This window comes from Archocentrus centrarchus, chromosome 2, assembly GCF_007364275.1.
Source record: "Archocentrus centrarchus isolate MPI-CPG fArcCen1 chromosome 2, fArcCen1, whole genome shotgun sequence".
NCBI classification, from domain to species: domain Eukaryota; kingdom Metazoa; phylum Chordata; class Actinopteri; order Cichliformes; family Cichlidae; genus Archocentrus; species Archocentrus centrarchus.
The window spans coordinates 9,893,809-9,915,976 of record NC_044347.1 but is presented as its reverse complement, the minus strand read 5'-3'; the positions used below and the strand labels follow the sequence as shown (position 1 = coordinate 9,915,976).

Genomic DNA, 22,168 nt, shown 5'->3' with positions numbered 1-22,168 from the left:
TTCGGGAGCGCGCACTGCAGCCAGTGCTTATTCCTCTCATCAAGGACAACAACTCCTGTGAATATCAAAACATTTGCTCTTTATTTGCCAAAGTTACGCGGGGGGGGGGGGGGGGGGGGGGGGGGGGCAAATATTTCAGCCATCCAAAATATTCTGGTCCCCGTCCATGACATGGGAACAAGTTAATTTTCCAGGAAGAAAAATACCCACACAAGACCAGATTTATTTGTTATTTATTTTAGAGGCTTTTGTTTTTGTCTTTATTTTTACCAGGAGCTGTAGATTAACATGAAAGTTACAACCTTCACATCAATTTGTGGAGTCGTTTTACCGAGAAATCGATCAGAAGCGCAGTGAAGACTGTCGGATCCGCCTCTCTGGCTGCGCGCTCCCGAAACAGGGGGAACAGATGTTCACAGCTGAACAGAATTTCGCAGAAGAAATCTTTTGAATCGTTTGGTTTCCCGTATTTCTGGTCCAGTGGTGGATCGTACGAGCACGAAGAGCTCCGCTGTGTACGGGACGCGTCCTTATGGAGAAAAGTGGAAGTGACCACAGGAGCTAAAGTCCGCGGACACACCCGGAGAACAAAAACGGTCTCTGTGATTTCTGCACGCAGTGAACGCAGCGCCACAGGGGTAAGACTCGATAAGAAATTGACTTTTAGACTTTCTCTGTGTGATTTGAGCTTTTGTGACTTCAACAAGGGGATCATTAGCACCGGGCATCGGTGTTACGGCCCTGAGGATGGGGCGGGAAACGGGGTGGGGTGGTGGGTAAGTTACATTATTTTTAAATGAGGACATTAAGCGGATGGGTCTATGCAGGTCCGACTCAGAACTCTTTGAGTGTATTAAAAACAGGTCTTCATCAGCTTGTGCAACTGCAGTTTTAAAACATGACTACCCGAAAATTGCAAAACAAACTTAAGTGTGTTGAGGATATCGTGCGCTCGCTCAGCTGTCCTAGTGTGTGGCGAATTCACCGATGCTCTTCTGCACGGAGAAAATGGCTCTTCTGTGTGTGTCCTGCTTTGCCTCTGCAATCTAACACGGATATTTTCCCACTTCTGCAACTGTGGGTACATTTCTCTGTGAGTGTGCTGTGCATGTATGGTTGTGATTGATAACAAAGTAATTGTCAAAGCTGTTTGCCCCTCTAGTTCATATGGGCTGCTGCCCACCGCGGGAGTAGTTTAGGTATAAGTTCCTCCTTAGGCCCCGTTAAGAAGTGAGTACAGAAAACCCAGGCTTAACCCTGAAATTACCTGTATGTGAGAAAATCCCGCTTCATAGTACAGACCTCTGGTGGCTAACTATCTTTATTTCTGATTGGAGCACATTTTTAAAGTTTAAAATTCAGGTTTTAGATGAGCCTGAGTAATTTGGGTTGGATTGTAATTACAGAAGTTGGTGTTATTAATATTTTGCAATGCTGTATTAATTAAGAAAACTGTGTATTGTAAAAACCTATATATGTTATGTTCATTCACTTAAACACGGAGATCCAAAGTGTAATGAAATAAATTTGAGAAACAGAGACTGGATGAGCCTCACTGACTCAGCAGAGCTTCATTAACTTCTGTCTATATAAATCGCCTCTGCTTTCAAGGAGTAAATAAAACAGGCAGAAACTTTCAGCTCCGTCTAGTCTGTCAATGTTTCTCTGCTTTCAGTAGAAAATATATTTGCATAATATGCATACTGCATAAACATGCAATAAATAAAGAACCACGCTGCGTCAGTACAACCACATCCGCAGACTCCAAGTGAGTCAAACATCAGGCCCATTTCACAAGACACGGCCTCCACAACAGCACACAATACAAAACACATTAAGGAAAGTTTCATCATCCTCTGCTGAAAAACCTCCGAACCGCGACCTGTGATAACCCAATAAATGTTGTCTTTTTATATTTATTTATTTTTATAAAGGAAAAAATGTAGCAACATAAAACATATCCAAACAAAAATACTTCTCACAGGTTGTTGTCACCCGTTGTTGAAGTGGGCAGGGCCACGCCTCTTAGGCCCACTCACAACACTGCGATGGGCTTGCCCCACAGATTCAGTGTTAACTTTATAACTTTTCTGAATTCTCAGAGGGTTCAAATCAAGCTGCAGTTTATTAGTCAAGTTTTTAGACTGACCATTACATTCTCATATATGCTCAATATTATCTCTGCTTGCAGATTGTTTGCCATATTGAATCATCAGTCCTGAACAGTGACTCAGCCTCTTCTTCATCCTGAAAAAAGTTTGACCGGCCCCACAAATGGATGCAAATGACTTACAAGGTATCTTGAAGCAAAATGTACTGATTGTATATAATACACTTTAACATATTGGTACAATTATGGATCCATTAATGTGCAATAAAACACCATTCGATTCATAGTAAATTTGTTTTCTCTCTGATTTTAGGACCAAGGCCGTGCCACAGATATCAGGAAAAGTTAAAGTCAAAAATAAAACAGATGTCAAATGAGTTTTGGACAGCAAGTAAAAACCTGTTTGAAGAAAACAAGACGCCTGATCTGTCGTACACTTCACTTGTATTAGACACAGAGGAGAGCGTTTCTCCATCTAAAATAAAGAAACTGAAGAAAACGAAAAGCAACCTGATTCGCCCTAAAAAGCTGAGGACATACATCCCTGAGGAGAAAGCAGGCGTGTCCCTCAGTGACCTGCTGAAAACAGATAGAAACATCCTCTTGGTTGGAAAGCCTGGAATTGGAAAGACAGCACTGACTCATGAAATGCTGAGACTCTGGGCAGAAAGAGAAACCAATGAGCTTAATTACATGTTTTACTTTGACATGAGGGAAACCTCACAGATCATGAATGCCAAAAACTTGGAGGATCTTCTTTTTGGTGTGTTCAGTGAACCAGATGAAGGCAAAGATGAGGTCTTACAGGATATAAAGAGATACTCTGAGAATGTTACAATCATTTTTGATGGACTCACAGATCTCTCTTCATCAGTGGTGGAGAAGCTTCTAAAGAAAGATCTACTTCCTCTTGCAAAGATCATCATAACATGCAGACCAGATGATGAAGACTTGTTTTCTGGAGATTTTGCCAGAGTGGAGGTGAAAGGCTTTAGTGAGCAGACTATAAAAACATACTTATCTGCAACAGTCGGTGAAGAACAGAAGAAGGTTTTGAGTAACTTGGAGTTGGTAACTCTTTGTCATGTCCCCATGTATGCACTGATGGTGGCTGCCTGCTGTTCATCAGAGGTCTCTCCACAGCCATGTACAATAACTGAGATATACATCAATATTGTTCGTTTATGCCTTCAGATAAACAGCAAAACAAGGAACAAAGATCTAAATTCCTTCATCAGCACCAAGAGAGAAGAAATTCTGTCTCTGGCTGAGGTTGCTTTTCTTTCAGCTGAAAGAAAAACTGTGAACCTGACAGACCTGCGCTGTGAAGACAGCTGTGTCCTCTCCTTCCTGAAACCTCTTCTCATCAAGGCGGCTCCTACAGAAACAATAACCACATACGCATTTCTCCATTACACAGTGCAGGAGTTCTTTGCAGCTCTGTGGCTCCTGAAGAATCCTGATAAAATCAGGGATGTTCTTCAGCAGTGCCTCACAGAGGAGAAGAAGCACATGAAACATCTGATCCCTTTCATGTGTCGATTGTTGAATGAGAAGAGCCCGAGTTTGATGAAGCATCTGATTCCAGATCAGGACCTGAAGAATACATCTAATTGGTTCTTCAAGGAGCTGATAGACACATTTCTTCCTCGTGTGTGTGAGCAAGCTGAGGCTGATACTGAGGACAGTGGGCTCCATGCTGACATGCTGTTCTTATGCCAGTGCTTGTATGAGTCCCAGAGTCCTGAAGCATGCATCTACCTTCTAGACAAACTGAACTACCATCTTGACCTCAGTGGAGAGAGTCTGGATCCTTACCCTTGCTGTGCTGTGGCCTATGTGCTCACTCAGTCACAGGAAAGGAAAATATGGCTGAACCTTAAAGACGCGATGATATCAAAAGAAGCAGTGAGACAGCTGTTTAGATGCCTTGAAAATGTTCAATGGTATGAATGGACATATTTTTAGTAACATGTTACTTATGTTGAAGAATGAGAACAATACTGTTGATTCATTTCACAATGAAGTAATGACCTCTTCTTTCAATCATAGGTGTGACCCTCTGCCTCGACAGCAGTGGGAGATTTTCCTTCTCAGTAAAGAGCAGATAGACTTTGTGACCTTACTCAGACTTAATAGAAATCAGTTACGCCTTCCAGTTAAAGGTGAAAAACAGCTGTTTGAAAGAGCTGTGAAAGTGATGCAGAGGATGGATACAAAGGTTAATGTCTGCCTCTACTGGGACAGAGAAACTCCTGCCTGTCAGGATCTGTGTGAGTCTCTGTTAGAGGCTTTGCCGTTCATCAGTTCACTCAGGTATGTAGCTTTGGCTTTTGTATTATAATGTGGTTGTTTCATGTTATTCCATCTCTTGATGTCTAAATGAAAGTCTTTGTGTTTTGCCAGTTGATTTTATATGGATTTTTAAACAACAGCAATGATTACAGTGTTTTTAACTGAACAGCTGATCAATGTGATTAATGTAAAGTGGATTACATTGACTCTAATAGAAATAATAGTTACACTTCATAGATTCTGACATGCCTCAGGCTGATGTTCATTGTCTTTGATGAATCCGAACTTCTATCCATCCATCCATCCATCCATCCATCCATTCTCTTCCGCTTTTCTGGGGCCGGGTCACAGGGGCAGGAGCCTAAGCAGAGAAGCTCAGGCTTCCCTCTCCCCAGCTATCTCCTCCAGCTCATCCGGAGGGATCCCAAGGCGTTCCCAGGCCAGCCGAGAGATATAATCTCCCCAGCGTGTCCTGGGTCTACCACGGGGCCTCCTCCCAGTGGGACATGCACGGAACACCTCACTCAAGAGGCGGCCAGGAGGCATCTTAATCAGATGTCCGAACCGCCTCAATTGGCTCCTTTCGATGTGGAAGAGCAGCAGCTCTACTCTGAGCCCCTCTCGGATGGCCGCACTCCTCAACTTATCTCTAAGGGAGAGGCCAGCCACCCTTCGAAGTAAACTCATTTCTGCCTCTTGTATTCGCGATCTTATTCTTTCGGTCACTACCCAAAGCTCGTGAGAATAGGTGATGGTAGGAACGCAGATCGACTGGTAAATCGACAGCTTCACTTTTACACTAAGCTCCCTCTTCACCACGACGGACCGGTGCAGCGTCCGCATCACTGCAGAAGCAGCCCCGATCCGTCTGTCGATCTCTCGCTTCCTTCTCCCATCACTCGTGAAAAGACCCCGAGATACTTGATCTCCTCCGCTTGGGGCAGGAACTCGTCCCTGAGCCGGAGAGGACACTCCACCCTTTTCTGGCTGAGGACCATGGCCTCAGACTTAGAGGTGCTGATTCCCATGCCAGCCGCTTCACACTTGGCTGTGAACCGTTCCACTGCGAGCTGGAGGCCACCACCTGATGAAGCCAACGGGATCGCATCATCTGCAAAGAGCAGAGATGAGACTCTGAGGCCACCAAGGAAGAAGCCTTCCGCCACCTGGCTACGCCTAGAATCGGTGACAAAGGGCAGCCCTGACGGAGTCCAACACCCACAGGAAACGAATCCGACTTATTACCGGCTATACGGACCAAGCTCTCACTGCGGTTGTACAGAGACTGAATGGCCCGCAACAGCGGGTCAGACACCCCATACTCCCGCAGGCCCTCCCACAGGATACCCCAAGGGACATGGTCGAATGCCTTCTCCAAGTCCACAAAACACATGTAGACTGGTTGGGCAAACTCCCACGCACACTCGAATATCCTTGAGAGGATAAAGAGCTTGTCCAGCCTTCCACGACCAGGATAAAAACCGTTCCTCCTGGATCCAAGGTTCAACTAACGGGTGGACCCTCCTTTCCAGCACCCTGACATAAACCTTACCGGGGAGGCTGAGGAGTGTGATCTCCCAGAAGTTGGAGCACACCCTCTGGTCTGGTATTTGTCCTGGCTCCATGAAACTGGACCTGTGAAGCTGAATAACAAGTTCAGATCGTAAAACACAATGTTCTGTCCCAAACCTTGGATCTATTTTTTTGTTCTTTTTAAACGGAGTGAGACGTCTACCTGTTCGTCTGTCTCTGGTGAGCTTCACACATGCGCAATCCGGTTAAGTGATGACGTAGAAGGGGCCAAACTGTCACGTGATCATGCCGCATTGACATAGACATAGGCCGTTTCTCAAACCTCAAGTATGCAAGTACGAACTTGCGGACTTGTCAAGTACGGACTTCCCAAGTACTGGGGATTATTTCTCAATTGGAACACCAGCGTACTTGATGACATCACAGCTCAGCTCCAGTGTTTCTATCGCCTTCTAGCTTAAATTTACTGACTGCTTGGTTTTAAAAACTTCATCTCCTCATCTTAAATACATATTAACACTTTAAAATATATGATTTGATCATTTCTGGAGCAGGCTTGTCATCAGTCTTCACGCTCTCCATAAACAGCATCAGCATGTCGATGCAATGTTCCCATTCCCTTTGGAAAGGCTCTCGTGTTCCCTCCTGAGTAAAATTTTTTTAATATCAGTTTTATTGATTTGCACAGGAACAAATGAAACGCCGAAATAAACCAAACATCAGCGGTTAGAGATAATCTGAGTGTATTATATCTGTGTTTAACTTCCACTCAGCAGTGAAAACCAGCGGGAGTTTTGAAAACGATGTGCCGGCAGTCTGGCATTCTCCCCGCGTAAAGCGACAGTCGTTCGTTAGAGCAGCAGCAGCTGCCATGTTTGTTGCTGAGATCCACGCTCCCTCCCCATGGAAGCTGGTGGTGACAGCAGTGGAGATGATGGTGTGCAGTGGCGCAAAAAGGGGGTATGCACTATATGCAATGCATAGGGGCACCGCACAAGAGGGGGGCGCCAAAACGATGTGGGAAAATATTTCTCTAGTTGCATTTTCTGTATTTAACAGCTGTGCATATGACATGATCAATAACAGAGGCACTGCGCTGATTAGGCGCCCTGCTCCTTCACCTCCCCTCCTCCTGTCCCCTTTATAGACAGTCGTAAGTTATGTCATAGAAGTCTTGTATTTTATAAGTCCATGAATAAGTGATCTGCACAACATGAACACAGTAAACGTTGAGAGGATGCGGATGGTGCGTTTTGTGTGTGTGTGTGTGTAGTGTTCTAGTTAGCGGTTGATCGCAAGGCTCCGCGCCGGGTTGAGATGCTTCACTTTCGAAGCTCTGCTGTCTCTGCATTTAACAAACAGGAGCCCACCCCGCAGACTCCGCACTGGCTAGAACGCTGCTTTTATCGCTGCTTGCGCCTTTATTATTTCACTGCAATTTACAATCTACCACAGCGCAGGGAAAGTTCACAATGTGCAGGTTTGAGGTCCCTAAGGTCATGCGCACTTGATTTCGCTGCTGCAGAAATCGAAATGACAACCAGCATGAGTGAGGAAAAGTAAGAAGAAAAACGAAGATCAAATCAAAATTTCAGGCATGATTTAAGAGGAGTGGATCATGGCTGACAAGTTTTTTCCACGCCTCCACTGTCTGTGTGGTTTTACTGGCTGTGCAGAGAATGTCAGCTGCTATTTTTTCCTTACATCAGCTGTAGCCACCAGAACGATCACTATAACCACAATCTGGTGGTTTGGTTTGTGCCATTGTTTGGTGCCGGACCCCCCCCTTCAGTATCAAGTGTCTCTGTCAGAATATTTTTATGCTTTAATCCCTGATTAGCGATTAAAAATTGACCCACAGTAGAAACGTAATTTTCTACTCATGCACCTCATGCGGCCCTCAGTTTTTCAACAAAACAGTGTTTTTGTTGAAAAACTGCAGCTGTTTTAGTGCAGTCTGTCGGAGCCGTTACTGAGACAGTGCGCTCAGACCAAAGCAGCAGTGCTTACTCCTGTAACCACCTTAAAACTTTTATTGGGAAACAGCTGGAGGTCCTTCTTCAACCACCTGATTAGCAACATAAAGAACAGAGAACTTTGTAGCTGCTCCATCCACCGCTGTTTGTTTCACACAGAGCAGGGGTGCCAGTCACAGGATGGGCCAAAATTGAAGACACATTCTGAGTCGTGGGCCGAACAATATTAAAAATAATTATTTAAATCAGTAAAATGAATTTGAATGGCCAGAATACAGCAGCTTTTTCCTCAACACATTAAATAAAATATAAAATTATATTATTATTCAAAAATCACATCAGGAAAAATGAATATATTTCAAACTGATGAAAAGTTGCAAATTTTTCACGTAAAAACCGTAATGTGAATTTCTGTGCTTCACAGTCGGAAAAACGCTGCATAAACTGCACAGTGTGTCCAGTTTATCAGCAAATAGCGCAGCTGCAAACACAGCGGTGGAGACTCGTAATCACGTGATCCAGTCCCCAAAGTTGCAGGGATTCATTATGATGCTTCATGAGAAAAGCCGAATCTCACAGCCACCTTTCGTCCCGGAGCCCTGCTGAGGCTTTTCCTTCACTTTCTATGAACTGACAGATTTCCTCAGACAGCTCATCGCACCTGTGTCATAAGGCACGTCACCAAATTCAGAAACTATTTACTCCAGAAAAGACTGAAACTGCCTCTTATAAAGTTCCCTGTCTGTGTTACGGTGTTTATGACACGTTCTGTCTTCAGGACTTTGCTGCAGCGTTTCCTGCTGTGTGACGCAGTGATGCACTGTCAGCTCACCTGTGCAGGTCTCCCTCTTCATCTTTTCCCGTATCTGTCCCACCAATCCGCTCTTTTCCCTGTAGCGCAAGTGAGGAAAAGAGACAGATGGTTTACCTCCGATGTCAGCGTTCAGGTCTTTTGCCTCCCACCTGTTTGGAAAATCCCTATTTTCCACTTTTCGTTTGGTCATTTTTGGGGAGTCAGGCAGCTTAAATGTCACTGTAAAAAGTGCTGACCGATGTTTTGTCCGCTGATCGCTGATCAATCGGCAATAGGGAAAACGGGTTAGCGCACAGTTCTTGGTCTGCTGAAGATGTTCCGTCTTCATACATATTAACATACAATGGTACACAAGTGCAAAGTGAACCCACACCAAAGGACATTATGGTTTCAGCTGGATTCAGTGTAGTTTTGTGGACCTTGTTGATGAAATCCGTGGAGTTTTTGATATGATAGGATGTGTTACCCACAAGTTGTGTTAAAATGGTGAAGTGCTGGGAAATGGTGTAGGTGGTGAATTTATACTGTTAACCATGGGCCTGAGTGGGGCTCCTTATTTGTGGATCTTCAGAAGTCCATGGTGTAGCAACACCAGCATTGTATGTGGGGCACTCAGTGGTGTTCTGTCGGGTTGTGATCAGGACTCTGTGCAGGCCAGTCAAGATCCATTTGTGGTTTGACTGGAAGCCAGTGACAGCATCCAAGGAGACCCTCTCCTTGGATGCTGTCCAAGGATCCAAGGCTGGCACTGAGGGAAACTTGGGCTTGAGATCAGGTGATATGGGACCTGCTGGCTTGGACTCTGTTGGCTCAGGAAGCTCAGGAGGTTCTGAGTCCACCAGAACTGAAAATCCAGGATACTCAGGAGATGCAAGGCATGCAGCCATCTCTGGATAAGGCTGTGGCCAGGCTGCTCTCACTCTCAGAACAGGAACTGATACAGGGACGGGCTGTGGCCCAGACGCCCTCACGCTCTGAGCAGGAATAAAACAACAGTCTCTGGGGAGACCCCAAGCAGTGCTTTAGTTTCTATTGAGGCTAACTCAGAAACAGAACAGTTTCTGAATGTGCCAGCTCAGAAACACACAACCATTTTTTAGAACTGGCTGAATCAGAAACAGAACTCTCAGTCTCAAAATTGCCAGCTCAAGAACCAAATTAAAGTTATTGACCAGGCTGGAAACTAACAGCTCAGGTTCAGCCTCAATTCACGTAACTCCAGCCAACTCAAAAGCAGAAAACAGTCATCTAACTTTTGTGAAATTCAAAACTCAAAACCTAGCTTGTTGAGACACAAGGACACAGTCAAGTACACAGCCATTTACTCGCAGTGAAGATAAGTTCAGGAGACTTAGTGTGGGCAGATGCAGGTTTATGTGGGGCCTAGGCAGGGCACATAACAAACCTAAATCACTACCCGAAATCAAAAGAAATCACAAATCCTCAAAAACTCAAAACGACCACGAGAGTAACAGTCTAAAAATAATGTTCAGCTGTTCTGGAGTCCATCAGTAGTGTGTGGTTGCTTTTAAGCAGTTGAGATCAAATCATCACTAAATGTTTCCTTCTTATTGTTCCAGTGTTGATCCTAAGAGGTCAGATCTTCATGAAGCAGTCAGGTTCTTTGTGAATCTCTTCTGTGCAGCAGCAGAGAGAGAACAGCAGACAGGAGAGAAGATACTGGAGCTGTTATCATCAGTGTGCAGATATACAGGGTTCCCTGTTGATAAGAGAAACATGGATGGAAAATATCAGTGTGATTTCCTGCTGGAGCTGTACTCCCATGTGAAGGACTGTGAGACTAAAACCGGTCTGAGTGTCCTTCCATCATTACAGTCAGTTTTCCAGTCAACTCCTGCAGTCTGGTCCATAAACCTCTCAGAGAGAAAGACCTCCATCCTCCTGGAAGTGCTGAAACTCCATCCAAAGAAGAAACAAGTGGAGCTGACAGACTGCTCACATGAAGAGAGTGAAGTGAGGAGTTTCCTTCAGTGTCTGCCTTATATCTCACAGCTCAGGTAAATGAACTTGTCTTTAAATGATTAACTAAATAAAAAAATGAAGTAATTTGAAGAAATCTTTTAAGTTCCATAAATTCCAAAAGTTTTCTACATTATTAAATATTGATGTATTTCTTTGTCATCAGTATTTTTGTATTCTTGGAAAATCAATTAATAAATTCATAAAATATGATTCAGTACACCGATGGAATGTAAATAAACAAGCTTCTATTAGTTTCAAAATGTTTATATTGTTCTTTGATTTTCATAAATGTCAATTTGATTTTAACCATGTTTCTTTCCTTAAACAAACCAGCATTAAAGATTCAGCTTATGTTCCCCTCTGTCTTCTGAATTCTGCACTTGGTTTCTCAAACCTCAACCCAAAGAGTTTGTAGTTACACAGAGTCTTCATCACTTTGTGTCTCCACCTGTAGTTGATTTATAGGCGTGTGATCTCAGCAGCAGGTGAAGCTGCTGTTGTCCAAGATGGTGGTACGCAGTGATTTCACACACAGGATTAGTGTTTGTGTTGTGAGTCAGTAACAGTCTAAAAACAATGTTCAGCTGCTCTGATGGAAGATGGCTTTAAAATGGACTTTCATTATATACAGGACACACATGGACCAGATGGAGTCCATCAGTAGTGTGTGGTTGTGTTTATGCGGTTGAGATCAAATCATCACTAAATGTTTCCTTCTTATTGTTCCAGTGTTGATCCTCAGAGGTCAGATCTTCATGAAGCAGTCAGGATCATTGGGAATCTGTTCTGTGCAGCAGCAGAGAAAGAACAGCAGACAGGAGAGAAGATACTGGAGCTGTTATCATCAGTGTGCACATATACATGGTTCCCTGTTAAAGAGGGAAACAACGACAGAAAATATCAGTGTGATTTCTGGCTGGATCTGTGCTCCCATTTGAAGGACTATGAGACTAAAACAGGTCTGAGTGTCCTTCCATCATTACAGTCAGTTCTTTCAGCTCCTGCAGTCTGGTCCATAAACCTCTCAGAGAGAAAGACCTCCATCCTCCTGGAAGTGCTGAAACTCCAACCAGAGAAGAAACAAGTGGAGCTGACAGGCTGCTCACATGAAGAGAGTGAAGTGAGGAGTTTCCTTCAGTGTCTGCCTTATATCTCACAGCTCAGGTAAATGAACTTGACTTTACACGATTAGCTGTCTAAGAGGGGATTTTCTGTGAAATAATTTGAAGAAATCTAAATCTAACAGTCTAAAAACAATGTTCAGCTGCTCTGATGGAAGATGGCTTCAGAAAGGAGTTTCATGGAATTAGAAGCAAACATTATGATAACAGATGACAGATAGCTGGAATCATTTAAAGCAGGACATAAAGTGACGAAAAGCGCAGTCTGGATGGTTGATATGATTGGAAAGTGAAAATGTGCGACTTTAGCACTCCTCTTATCACTTCTAAACACATCTGCATTGTGCTGGAGGGACTGACCATTTCAGGATTTCATACACATATTTTGGGATTGCCCAAAAATATACTTTTGCAAAACCATTCAAAAGAAAATTCAGAGGATTTGGGGCCTTAAATTAGAGCTGGATCCATCTTTCTTTATATTGGCTGTAGTTCCTGAGGATGGCAATGATAAGGAGCTGATTTCCTTATTAAGAATCTTTAATAGAAAATTAAACAGTTTCAGCATCACGGTTAAGGCCACAGGCACCTAGCATAGCACATAGAGATTTAAAGCTGCGTTCACTGTGGAGAAAATCAAGATTACAACTGAAAATGAAGGTTTTGTGGAACCCAGTTATTTGGTGCATGCCTGAACTCTCACTACCTCTGTGGTTTAATGTATATAAAGACCTTCATTTCTGTAAGTTGCTTTAATGTACTGTAATTACACTTCTCTTTTCTTTTTGAAATTATGCCTAATTTTTATAGTATTGATAGTTTTCCTAAGTGGATAATTGGATCATGATTCTAAAAGTGCAATTAGAAGTAATTTTTAAGTTCTTTATTTATCCTACACACAAAAAAATAAAGGTAAATTTTTGTACCCAAAAGGTACTTTTATCAGGAAAGTTCCCTCTAAGTACAGAGATGGACCCTTGGGGTGATTTACTCTGGACCATCAGAGGTACAAAATCACTGGTCAGAGCAAATGGTACAAAAGTGTACCAGTAGAAGTCAGTGTTGGGTGGGGTGTTTCCTCCCAGACGACAAAAAAGGCGCCAGAAATGTAAAATGGCGGACTCTCCGGTTTTATGCAGCCTGTCCACCGAAGAACTTATTCAAAAAATATCTAAAGCTGGAATAAAAATGAATGAAGACGAGGCAAGAAGATTCAGTGGTAAGTAATCTGACCTATTCATGTTCATGGTCTAACTCAGTCTCCATTCATTTAAAATTTCAGACTAACATGCTAACAGTACCTAGCATGTTGTGTGCACAGGGCATTACCCAACTTCTCTGCAATTTCAGAATATTAGTATTTTAGTGAAGTACTATCACAAGAGCTAAGTAATTCCATCTTTTTTTGTTTAACTACTTTGTTTGGGGCTTGTATTAGCTGTGGGGTCTCCTTTAAAGCTCCCTTCAGCTCAGCTACACAGCGAAATTTACTTGAACTAGAAGCTGCATTTCTAGCTTTTGTTATTTTGGTTAGATTTGAATTACTAGCTGCCTTTAACAATAATAATTGACAATGTGTTTGTGTATTCTACAGTGTATTGATGAGGTTGACAGAATTCACCCTTCAACATCTGCCATCTGTCAAGACGGCTTTGCTGGTGTCTTGCCAAGTGTACTTAAGCTTGCACAGGGAAAGTCTGTGCTGGCAAAACAGTACTATGACACAAGAAAAGATGCCCTGGCTGAAGATCTACCAGGTAGTCACAATCATCTTGCTAATAAATGTGAAAGTAGATCTGCTGTAGTTAAGCTCTGTATGATTTTTTTTTCTTTTTTTGCATTTGAGGAATCGACTTAAGGGCTGGACTCATCCTCCTGCCATCCATCTTCAGAGAAAAGATTGAACACTACATCACTTTGGGAAAGGTAGGCATCTGAACTGTAGTAAGATCTTGTTCAAATAAGTGAAGAGGAAAGAAAAATGACTCGAGTAAGGAATTATTTTTACTATATTGATATTTTGATCACCATTTAACATATTTAAAGTTGTATTACTTAATATTTTAAACTTGTAACTTAACACTAAGGTTTTTAAATTATTTTACATAAATTAATTGGAACAATGTCTTTTGCTGCTTGGTTATTTATTTATTTTTTATTTTTTTCTTAATTTATATAGAAAGATGCTGCTACACCCTATCCAACCATTCAACTGGTGGATAATAAGTGGAAGACGGTGATGACCAGTGCCGGGCCCAGTCTGGTGAAAGTAGAGTAGATGTTATGTCACTGCACGAGCCTAAGTGAAGCCTTTATAACAGCCTTCAGTATATATTTTGTTTTCAACATTACATTCTTCTGTCTTCTGTTCACTTCTTGTTTTAAACTGAATGAACTGATGTTAAATTATACATTTTGATAAATAAAGAATATTTTTGTGAACCTAAGGGTTTGTTTTTGTCTCTCAAAGGTACCATTAGCCATGTCGCTCCAGCTGTACCTCATTGGGTACATAATTTGTACCTTTGTAATGGGTACAGTATTGTACCTGTACATAAAGGCACATATTTGTCACCAGAGGTACAGAAATGTTCTTCTAAAGGTACAGACAATAAGATACAAAATTGTTCCTAGATTTAGAGGTACAATGTTGTACTCCACTAGGGTACAGCTGGAGCGACAAAGCCTTCGTATACCTTTTTAGGTCCATTCTCGTCCCTCTATTTCTTAGTGTGTACTAAGCTGGAAATATGGCTGTAAGATAAGATTACAGGAAACATCAAAGGAAAAAAAGTTGTATTAGGAACTTTGAAAGACCAGTTGAAAATATTAAGAAGTGTTACTTGATATTACTTGAGAAATAGGTGAGTGATTGCTACACCACAAACCCACTTGCACTACATCATCGCACATATTGGCAGTCACTGCATAAGTTCAATACTCACACTTTTCTTAACCACATGTCAATTACATTTTTGGCTAAACACAGGCTCTTTATTTTACAGCAACTGCCTGCCACACACCGAGTAGCTGCTCAAGTTCCTGGAAGACAGAATCATATTAATTATTTAAATACTCAATAAAGAATCAATAAATATTTAAGAGTTCTCATTTTTGAGTGTTTATGTCAAAAAGTGCTGAGTGCTAATAAGTGCAAATGTGTCCCATCATTTAATACCCAAACAATACAAATTACAAGTAACAAAAAACCTCTTGGTTACATTACTTCCCCCCTCTCCAATAGGGACAAAGACTTTACTACCCTGGTATTCTAGACAAACAGTCTGCTACTACATTAGATTTCCCTGATCTGTAGTAGACAGTGAAACTGTATGGCTGCAAAGACAGGTACCACCCAGCAGTCCGTGTGTTGGCATCCTTCATTCGATTCAACCACTGCAGGGCCCGATGATCAGTCTCCAAGAAGAAGTGGCATCCTAACGGATAATATCTGAGGGATTCAATTGCCCACTTCATTGCCAGGCATTCTTTTTCTACAGTTGAATACCTGGTCTTCCGGTCCAACAGTTTTTGGCTGAGGAATACCACTGGTCTCCTGTCTCCCTCAGCTTCTTGTAAGAGGACTGCTCCAAGGCCTACTCCTGATGCATCTGTCTGCAGGATGAATGGCTTTTCAAAATCTGGGCTGTGTATGACAGGCTGGGTGGTGATGGCATTCTTCAGACCTTTGAATGCTTTATCACATTCCTCTGTAAAACGTACCTTGTTAGGAGCTGATTTCTTGGTGAGGTCATTTAACACTGCTACTCTCTCTGCAAAACAGGAGACAAATTTCCTGTACCAGCCAACCAAGCCCACAAAGCTCTCACCTTCCTCTTCATGGTGGGAACTGGAAATGACTGGATGGCATTCATCTTCTCCACCTGTGCCTTGACCCTGCCAAAGCCAATAACAAAGCCCAGGTACTCCACCTCTCTTTGGGCTATTGCACACTTGTGAGGGTTGATCATCTGTCCAGCTGCCTTGATGCGTTTTAGGACCTCCTGCAGATGGATCAAATGCTCTTCCCAGGACTGACTGTACACCACCACATCATCCAGGTATGCTGCTGAAAATTCTGACACATCTCTCAACACATGATCCATCAACCGCTGAAATGTGGCTGGCGCCCCCTGGAGGCCAAATGGCATAACTTTGAACTGGTACATACCAAATGGTGTCTTGAAGGCTGTGTACTCTCTTGACTCTGGTGCCAAAGCCAGCTGCCAGTATCCTTTACTCAGGTCCAGCGTGGTGATGTACTTTGCCCCACCAACTCTGTCCAAAAGCTCATCCATTCTTGGCACCGGATATGGATCAAAGTTAGAAATGGCATTCAGATACCTGAAATCAATACAAAATCTCAGCGAGCCGTCTTTCTTTGGCACCAGAACAATGAGACTGCACCACTCACTGCTGGAAGCTTCAATTATTCCCAGCTCCAGCATCAACTTAATTTCCTTCTGGAGCACTGGTACCAACCACTCTGGAATCCTGTAGCTTTTCTATCGCACCGGAGCATCCTCCTTGACCCATATCTTGTGCTGGTCCAGAGTTGTAAACCCTGGGGGTCTCCCGAAAGAGCCCTGGGTCTAGGAGTGGTTTTAGTACTTCCTGCTGGGGAGGGGAAAGATCAGACAGGTCAACCGAACTTTCCTCTTTTATGTCACTTGGGAAGAATTTCTCAGTCACCTCCTCATCTGTGACTGCCCGGACCAGTAGCTGCTGCTGTACTGGCTGCTGTTGTACAGGCTACTGCTGCACCTGAAAGTCCTTTAGCAGATTAACATGAAAGGTCTAGTACTTTTTTCTGTCTTTCTGGCATACACAGTTTATATGTGACCTTACTCATTTGCTTAGTGATTTCATATGGTCCATGCCATTTGGTCAGCAACTTGTTATCACTTGTAGGAAGCAGTAACAGTACCTTTTGGCTGGGGGTAAAAACTCTGTCTCTAGCCTTCTTATCATACCAGGTCTTCTGATGTCCTTGGGCAGTCCTTATGTTGTCCTGGGCAAATGCTGCCATCTCCTCCAGTCTCTCTCTCATCTTGACCACATAAGCCACAACACTCTCTCCTGACTTGGGGACTCTCCCAGTAATCTTTTAGGAGATCCAGAGGCCCTCTCACCCGACGTCCATATAAAAGTTCAAAAGGTGAAAAACTATTAGACTCCTGTGGGACCTCCCTATAAGCAAATAGGAGGTAGGGCAACCACTGGTCCCAGTCAGCACCTGTAATGGATGCAAACTTGCGTAGCATGTTTTTTAATGTTTGATTGTATTGCTCAACCAACCCGTCCGTTTGGGGGTGATAGGGGGTGGTTCTAATTCCCTTCACACTTAGCAACATATATACCTGCCTTAGCAGCTTGGACAAAAAATTGGTCCCACAGTCTGTCAGAATTTCTTTTGGTATACCCACTCTAGAGAAAAACTACAAAATACAATTAGCAATTTGTTTGGCCTTAATTGACCTGAGGGGGAAAGGCTTCCAGGTAGTGAGTAGCATAGTCACCAATATGTAACAGTGACCAGATGTAGTCTTTTCCAGGGGACCCACAATATCCATTTCCCAATTCTTTCAAAGGGAATTTCAATAATTAGCAGAGACTGTAGAGGGGCACGTGCTACTCTCTTTCCTGAAGTTAGTTGACAGGTCTCACATTAACTACAAAACTGAGAGATCTGAGTATACATTACTGTTCTAACAAAACAACTACCAATTCTGCTCAAAGCCTTCTGAAAGGCCATGTGGCCTGCCCATGGGACTGAGTGGCCCAGCTTTATTACTCTATATCTAAACTGCTGGGGAAGTGCTGAAGCCTCTCTCTTACCATTTCTCTGGTAAAGAATGGCATTCTTAATAATATAACTGGCCTCTTCAACACAGCTAATGCGACCATGCTCAACTCCCTCAATTTCTGACACCTTCTCAAACCAAGGTGGCAGATATATCTCACAGCTCAGGTAAATGAATTAAATCAGTAAAATAAACATTTAACTTTAAATAAATTTTACCATAGTTGTACAATTTAAAAATGTAAATGTTCTTTATATTTGGTCATCCATATTTATTTAAACACGGTGACTTTATCCATTATGGGGTCATATTTCAGTTATATTCTAACTGCAGGGAAACATTGTACTCTGTACTTCACTGTATTTATTTGATCTGTTTGAGTTCTTTGTTGCACTGAAGGCTGATATTTTAAATACATTCGTGATCAGCCTTATTATCAATTAATGAACTATTATTAACATAAAGTAAATTGTTAGTTATGAAATGCTCACATATTTTATTTTTTAGGTGTATTGATTAATTGTTTTTGACTGTTAAATCAAGTCTGTTTTCAGTCAGTTGTTGTTGGTCTAAGTTATTGAAGGTCACTGTGAGACTGAACAAAGTGAATCACAGAAGAGTGTGGAGCACACAGATTTTGTTATTTGAAGTATTTGACTGAAAGAGTCTGAAAATGTGATAATCTTCTCGCTGTATGAAAGTAAAGAAATAATGGGAATAATGAGAACGCTGTAGTTCAGTAACAACAACACTTGTCACCTCAGCAGCAGGTGAAGCTGCTGTTGTCCAAGACATGAAGTGTAGATGTTGTTGTTCCACTCTGTGTGTTTCTATATTGTTGACTCTCTAAAGTCAGACAGCAAATAAAATGACAGTTACAGTTCAGTACGCAGTGATTTCACACACAGGATTAGTGTTTGTGTTGTGAGTCAGTAACAGTCTAAAAACAATGTTCAGCTGCTCGGATGGAAGATGGCTTTCAAATGGACTTTCATTATATACAGGACACACATGGACAAGATGGAGTCCATCAGTAGTGTGTGGTTGTGTTTATGCAGCTGAGATCAAATCATCACTTAAATGTTTCATTCTTATTGTTCCAGTGTTGTTCCTCAGAGGTCAGATCTTCATGAAGCAGTCAGGATCATTGGGAATCTGTTCTGTGCAGCAGCAGAGAGAGAACAGCAGACAGGAGAGAAGATACTGGAGCTGTTATCATCAGTGTGCACATATACATGGTTCCCTGTTAAAGAGGGAAACAACGACAGAAAATATCAGTGTGATTTCCGGCTGGATTTGTACTCCCATGTGAAGGACTATGAGACTAAAACAGGTCTGAGTGTCCTTCCATCATTACAGTCAGTTCTTTCAGCTCCTGCAGTCTGGTCCATAAACCTCTCAGAGAGAAAGACCTCCATCCTCCTGGAAGTGCTGAAACTCCAACCAAAGAAGAAACAAGTGGAGCTGAGAGGCTGCTCATATGAAGAGAGTGAAGTGAGGAGTTTCCTTCAGTGTCTGCCTTATATCTCACAGCTCAGGTAAATCAGTTCAATCAGTAAAATAAACATTTTAATTTAAATAAATTTTACCATAATTGTACAATTTAAAAATGTAAATGTTTTTCATTTTTGGTCATCCATATTTATTTAAACACGGTGACTTTATCCAGATAGGGTCATATTTCAGTTATATTCTAACTGCAGGGAAACATTGTACTCTGTACTTCACTGTATTTATTTGATCTGTTTGAGTTCTTTGTTGCATTGAAGGCTGATATTTTAAATACATTTGTGATCAGCCTTATTATCAATTAATAAACTGTATTATTAACATAAAGTTATATGTTAGTTATGAAATGCTCACATATTTTATTTTCTAGGTGTATTGATTAATTGGTTTTGAATTTTAAATTAAGTCTGTTTTCAGTCAGTTGTTGTTGTTCTAAGTTATTGAAGGTCACTGTGAGACTGAAAAAGAGAATTACAGAATTTGACTGAAAGAGTCTGAAAATATGTGATTATTTTCACCCTCTATGAAAATCCTGAAATAATGGGAATAATGAGAACGCTGTAGTTCAGTAACAACAACACGTGTGTGATCTCAGCAGCAGGTGAAGCTGCTGTTGTCCAAGATATGAAGTGTAGATGTTGTTGTTCCACTCTGTGTGTTTCTATATTGTTGATATTTAGTGTTTGACTCTCTAAAGTCAGACAGCAAATAAAATGACAGTTACAGTTCAGTACGCAGTGATTTCACACACAGGATTAGTGTTTGTGTTGTGAGTCAGTAACAGTCTAAAAACAATGTTCAGCTGCTCTGATGGAAGATGGCTTTAAAATGGACTTTCATTATATACAGGACACACATGGACAAGATGGAGTCCATCAGTAGTGTGTGGTTGTGTTTATGCAGCTGAGATCAAATCATCACTAAATGTTTCCTTCTTATTGTTCCAGTGTTGATCCTCAGAGGTCACATGAAGCAGTCAGGTTCTTTGCGAATCTGTTCTGTGCAGCAGCAGAGAGAGAACAGCAGACAGGAGAGAAGATACTGAAGCTGTTATCATCAGTGTGCACATATCAAACATTCCCTGTTAGTGAGAGATACATGGATGGAAAATTTCAGTGTAATTTCCGGCTGGATCTGTGCTCCCATGTGAAGGACTATGAGTCTAAAACAGGTCTGAGTGTCCTTCCATCATTACAGTCAGTTCTTTCAGCTCCTGCAGTCTGGTCCATAAACCTCTCAGAGAGAAAGACCTCCATCCTCCTGGAAGTGCTGAAACTCCAACCAGAGAAGAAACAAGTGGAGCTGAGAGTCTGCTCACATGAAGAGAGTGAAGTGAGGAGTTTCCTTCAGTGTCTGCCTTATATCTCACAGCTCAGGTAAATCAGTTCAATCAGTAAAATAAACATTTTAATTTAAATAAATTTTACCATAATTGTACAGTTTTAAAATGTAAATGTTTTTCATTTTTGTCCATCCATATTTATTTAAACACGGTGACTTTATCCATTATGGGGTCATATTTCAGTTATATTCTAACTGCAGGGAAACATTGTACTCTGTACTTCACTGTATTTATTTGATCTGTTTCATTTCTTTGTTGCATTGAAGGCTGATATTTTAAATACATTTGTGATCAGCCTTATTATCAATTAATGAACTGTATTATTAACATAAAGTAATATGTTAGTTATGAAATGCTCACATTTTATTTTCTAGGTGTATTGATTAATTGGTTTTGAATTTTAAATCAAGTCTGTTTTCAGTCAGTTGTTGTTGTTCTAAGTTATTGAAGGTCACTGTGAGACTGAACAAGAGAATCACAGAATTTGACTGAAAGAGTCTGAAAATGTGATAATCTTCTCGCTGTATGAAAGTAAAGAAATAATGGGAATAATGAGAACGCTGTAGTTCAGTAACAACAACACATGTCACCTCAGCAGCAGGTGAAGCTGCTGTTGTCCAAAATATGAAGTGTAGATGTTGTTGTTCCACTCTGTGTGTTTCTATATTGTTGATATTTAGTGTTTGACTCTCTAAGTCAGACAGCAAATAAAATGACAGTTACAGTTCAGTACGCAGTGATTTCACACACAGGATTAGTGTTTGTGTTGTGAGTCAGTAACAGTCTAAAAACAATGTTCAGCTGCTCTGATGGAAGATGGCTTTAAAATGGACTTTCATTATATACAGGACACACATGGACAAGATGGAGTCCATCAGTAGTGTGTGGTTGTGTTTATGCAGCTGAGATCAAATCATCACTAAATGTTTCCTTCTTATTGTTCCAGTGTTGATCCTCAGAGGTCAGATCTTCATGAAGCAGTCAGGATCATTGTGAATCTGTTCTGTGCAGCAGCAGAGAGAGAACAGCAGACAGGAGAGAAGATACTGGAGCTGTTATCATCAGTGTGCACATATACATGGTTCCCTGTTAAAGAGGGAAACAACGACAGAAAATATCAGTGTGATTTCCGGCTGGATCTGTGCTCCCATGTGAAGGACTATGAGACTAAAACAGGTCTGAGTGTCCTTCCATCATTACAGTCAGTTCTTTCAGCTCCTGCAGTCTGGTCCATAAACCTCTCAGAGAGAAAGACCTCCATCCTCCTGGAAGTGCTGAAACTCCAACCAGAGAAGAAACAAGTGAAGCTGACAGGCTGCTCACATGAAGAGAGTGAAGTGAGGAGTTTCCTTCAGTTTCTTCCGTATATCTCACAGCTCAGGTACATGAACTCTACTTTACATAATAAATTAAGTTAAAGAGGAGAATATAAAAAATAATTTATGGAAATAATTAAACCAATAAATTCTGATACAATTGTATAATTTAAAATATTCATGTGATATTTCCACATCATCAGTAATCACCACATCAAATGATGTTTTCCAACTTTCCTCCATTTCAGAGGGAAACAGTACACTCTGTGCATCACTGTATTCATTTGACTTTTTTTAGTCACTTGATGATTTTATAAACATCTATGATTAGTTTATTAAAATGACAACACACATGTTTTTGTTTT

General features: G+C 41.6%; 1 protein-coding gene across 1 annotated transcript; it reads left to right on the top strand.

The window, feature by feature from the left end:
* The first annotated feature begins 398 nt into the window (after nt 1-398).
* Nucleotides 399-20,525, top strand: LOC115798574 (uncharacterized). The gene is made up of 8 exons (XM_030755470.1): nt 399-638; nt 2,192-2,296; nt 2,424-4,056; nt 4,163-4,426; nt 10,309-10,746; nt 11,441-11,875; nt 18,740-19,174; nt 20,093-20,525. Exons 2-8 carry the CDS (start codon nt 2,275-2,277, stop codon nt 20,523-20,525), a joined length of 3,660 nt encoding a protein of 1,219 aa, XP_030611330.1. The 5' UTR covers nt 399-638; nt 2,192-2,274.
* Nucleotides 20,526-22,168: the final 1,643 nt, after the last annotated feature.

Bases quoted from the DNA above. Each gene is read 5' to 3' on its own strand.
- LOC115798574 (XM_030755470.1), top strand. From the start codon at position 2,275: ATGGATGCAAATGACTTACAAG. The intron at 2,297-2,423 runs GTATCTTGAAGC...CTCTGATTTTAG, and splicing joins GGATGCAAATGACTTACAAG to GACCAAGGCCGTGCCACAGA. The intron at 4,427-10,308 runs GTATGTAGCTTT...TTATTGTTCCAG, and splicing joins CCGTTCATCAGTTCACTCAG to TGTTGATCCTAAGAGGTCAG.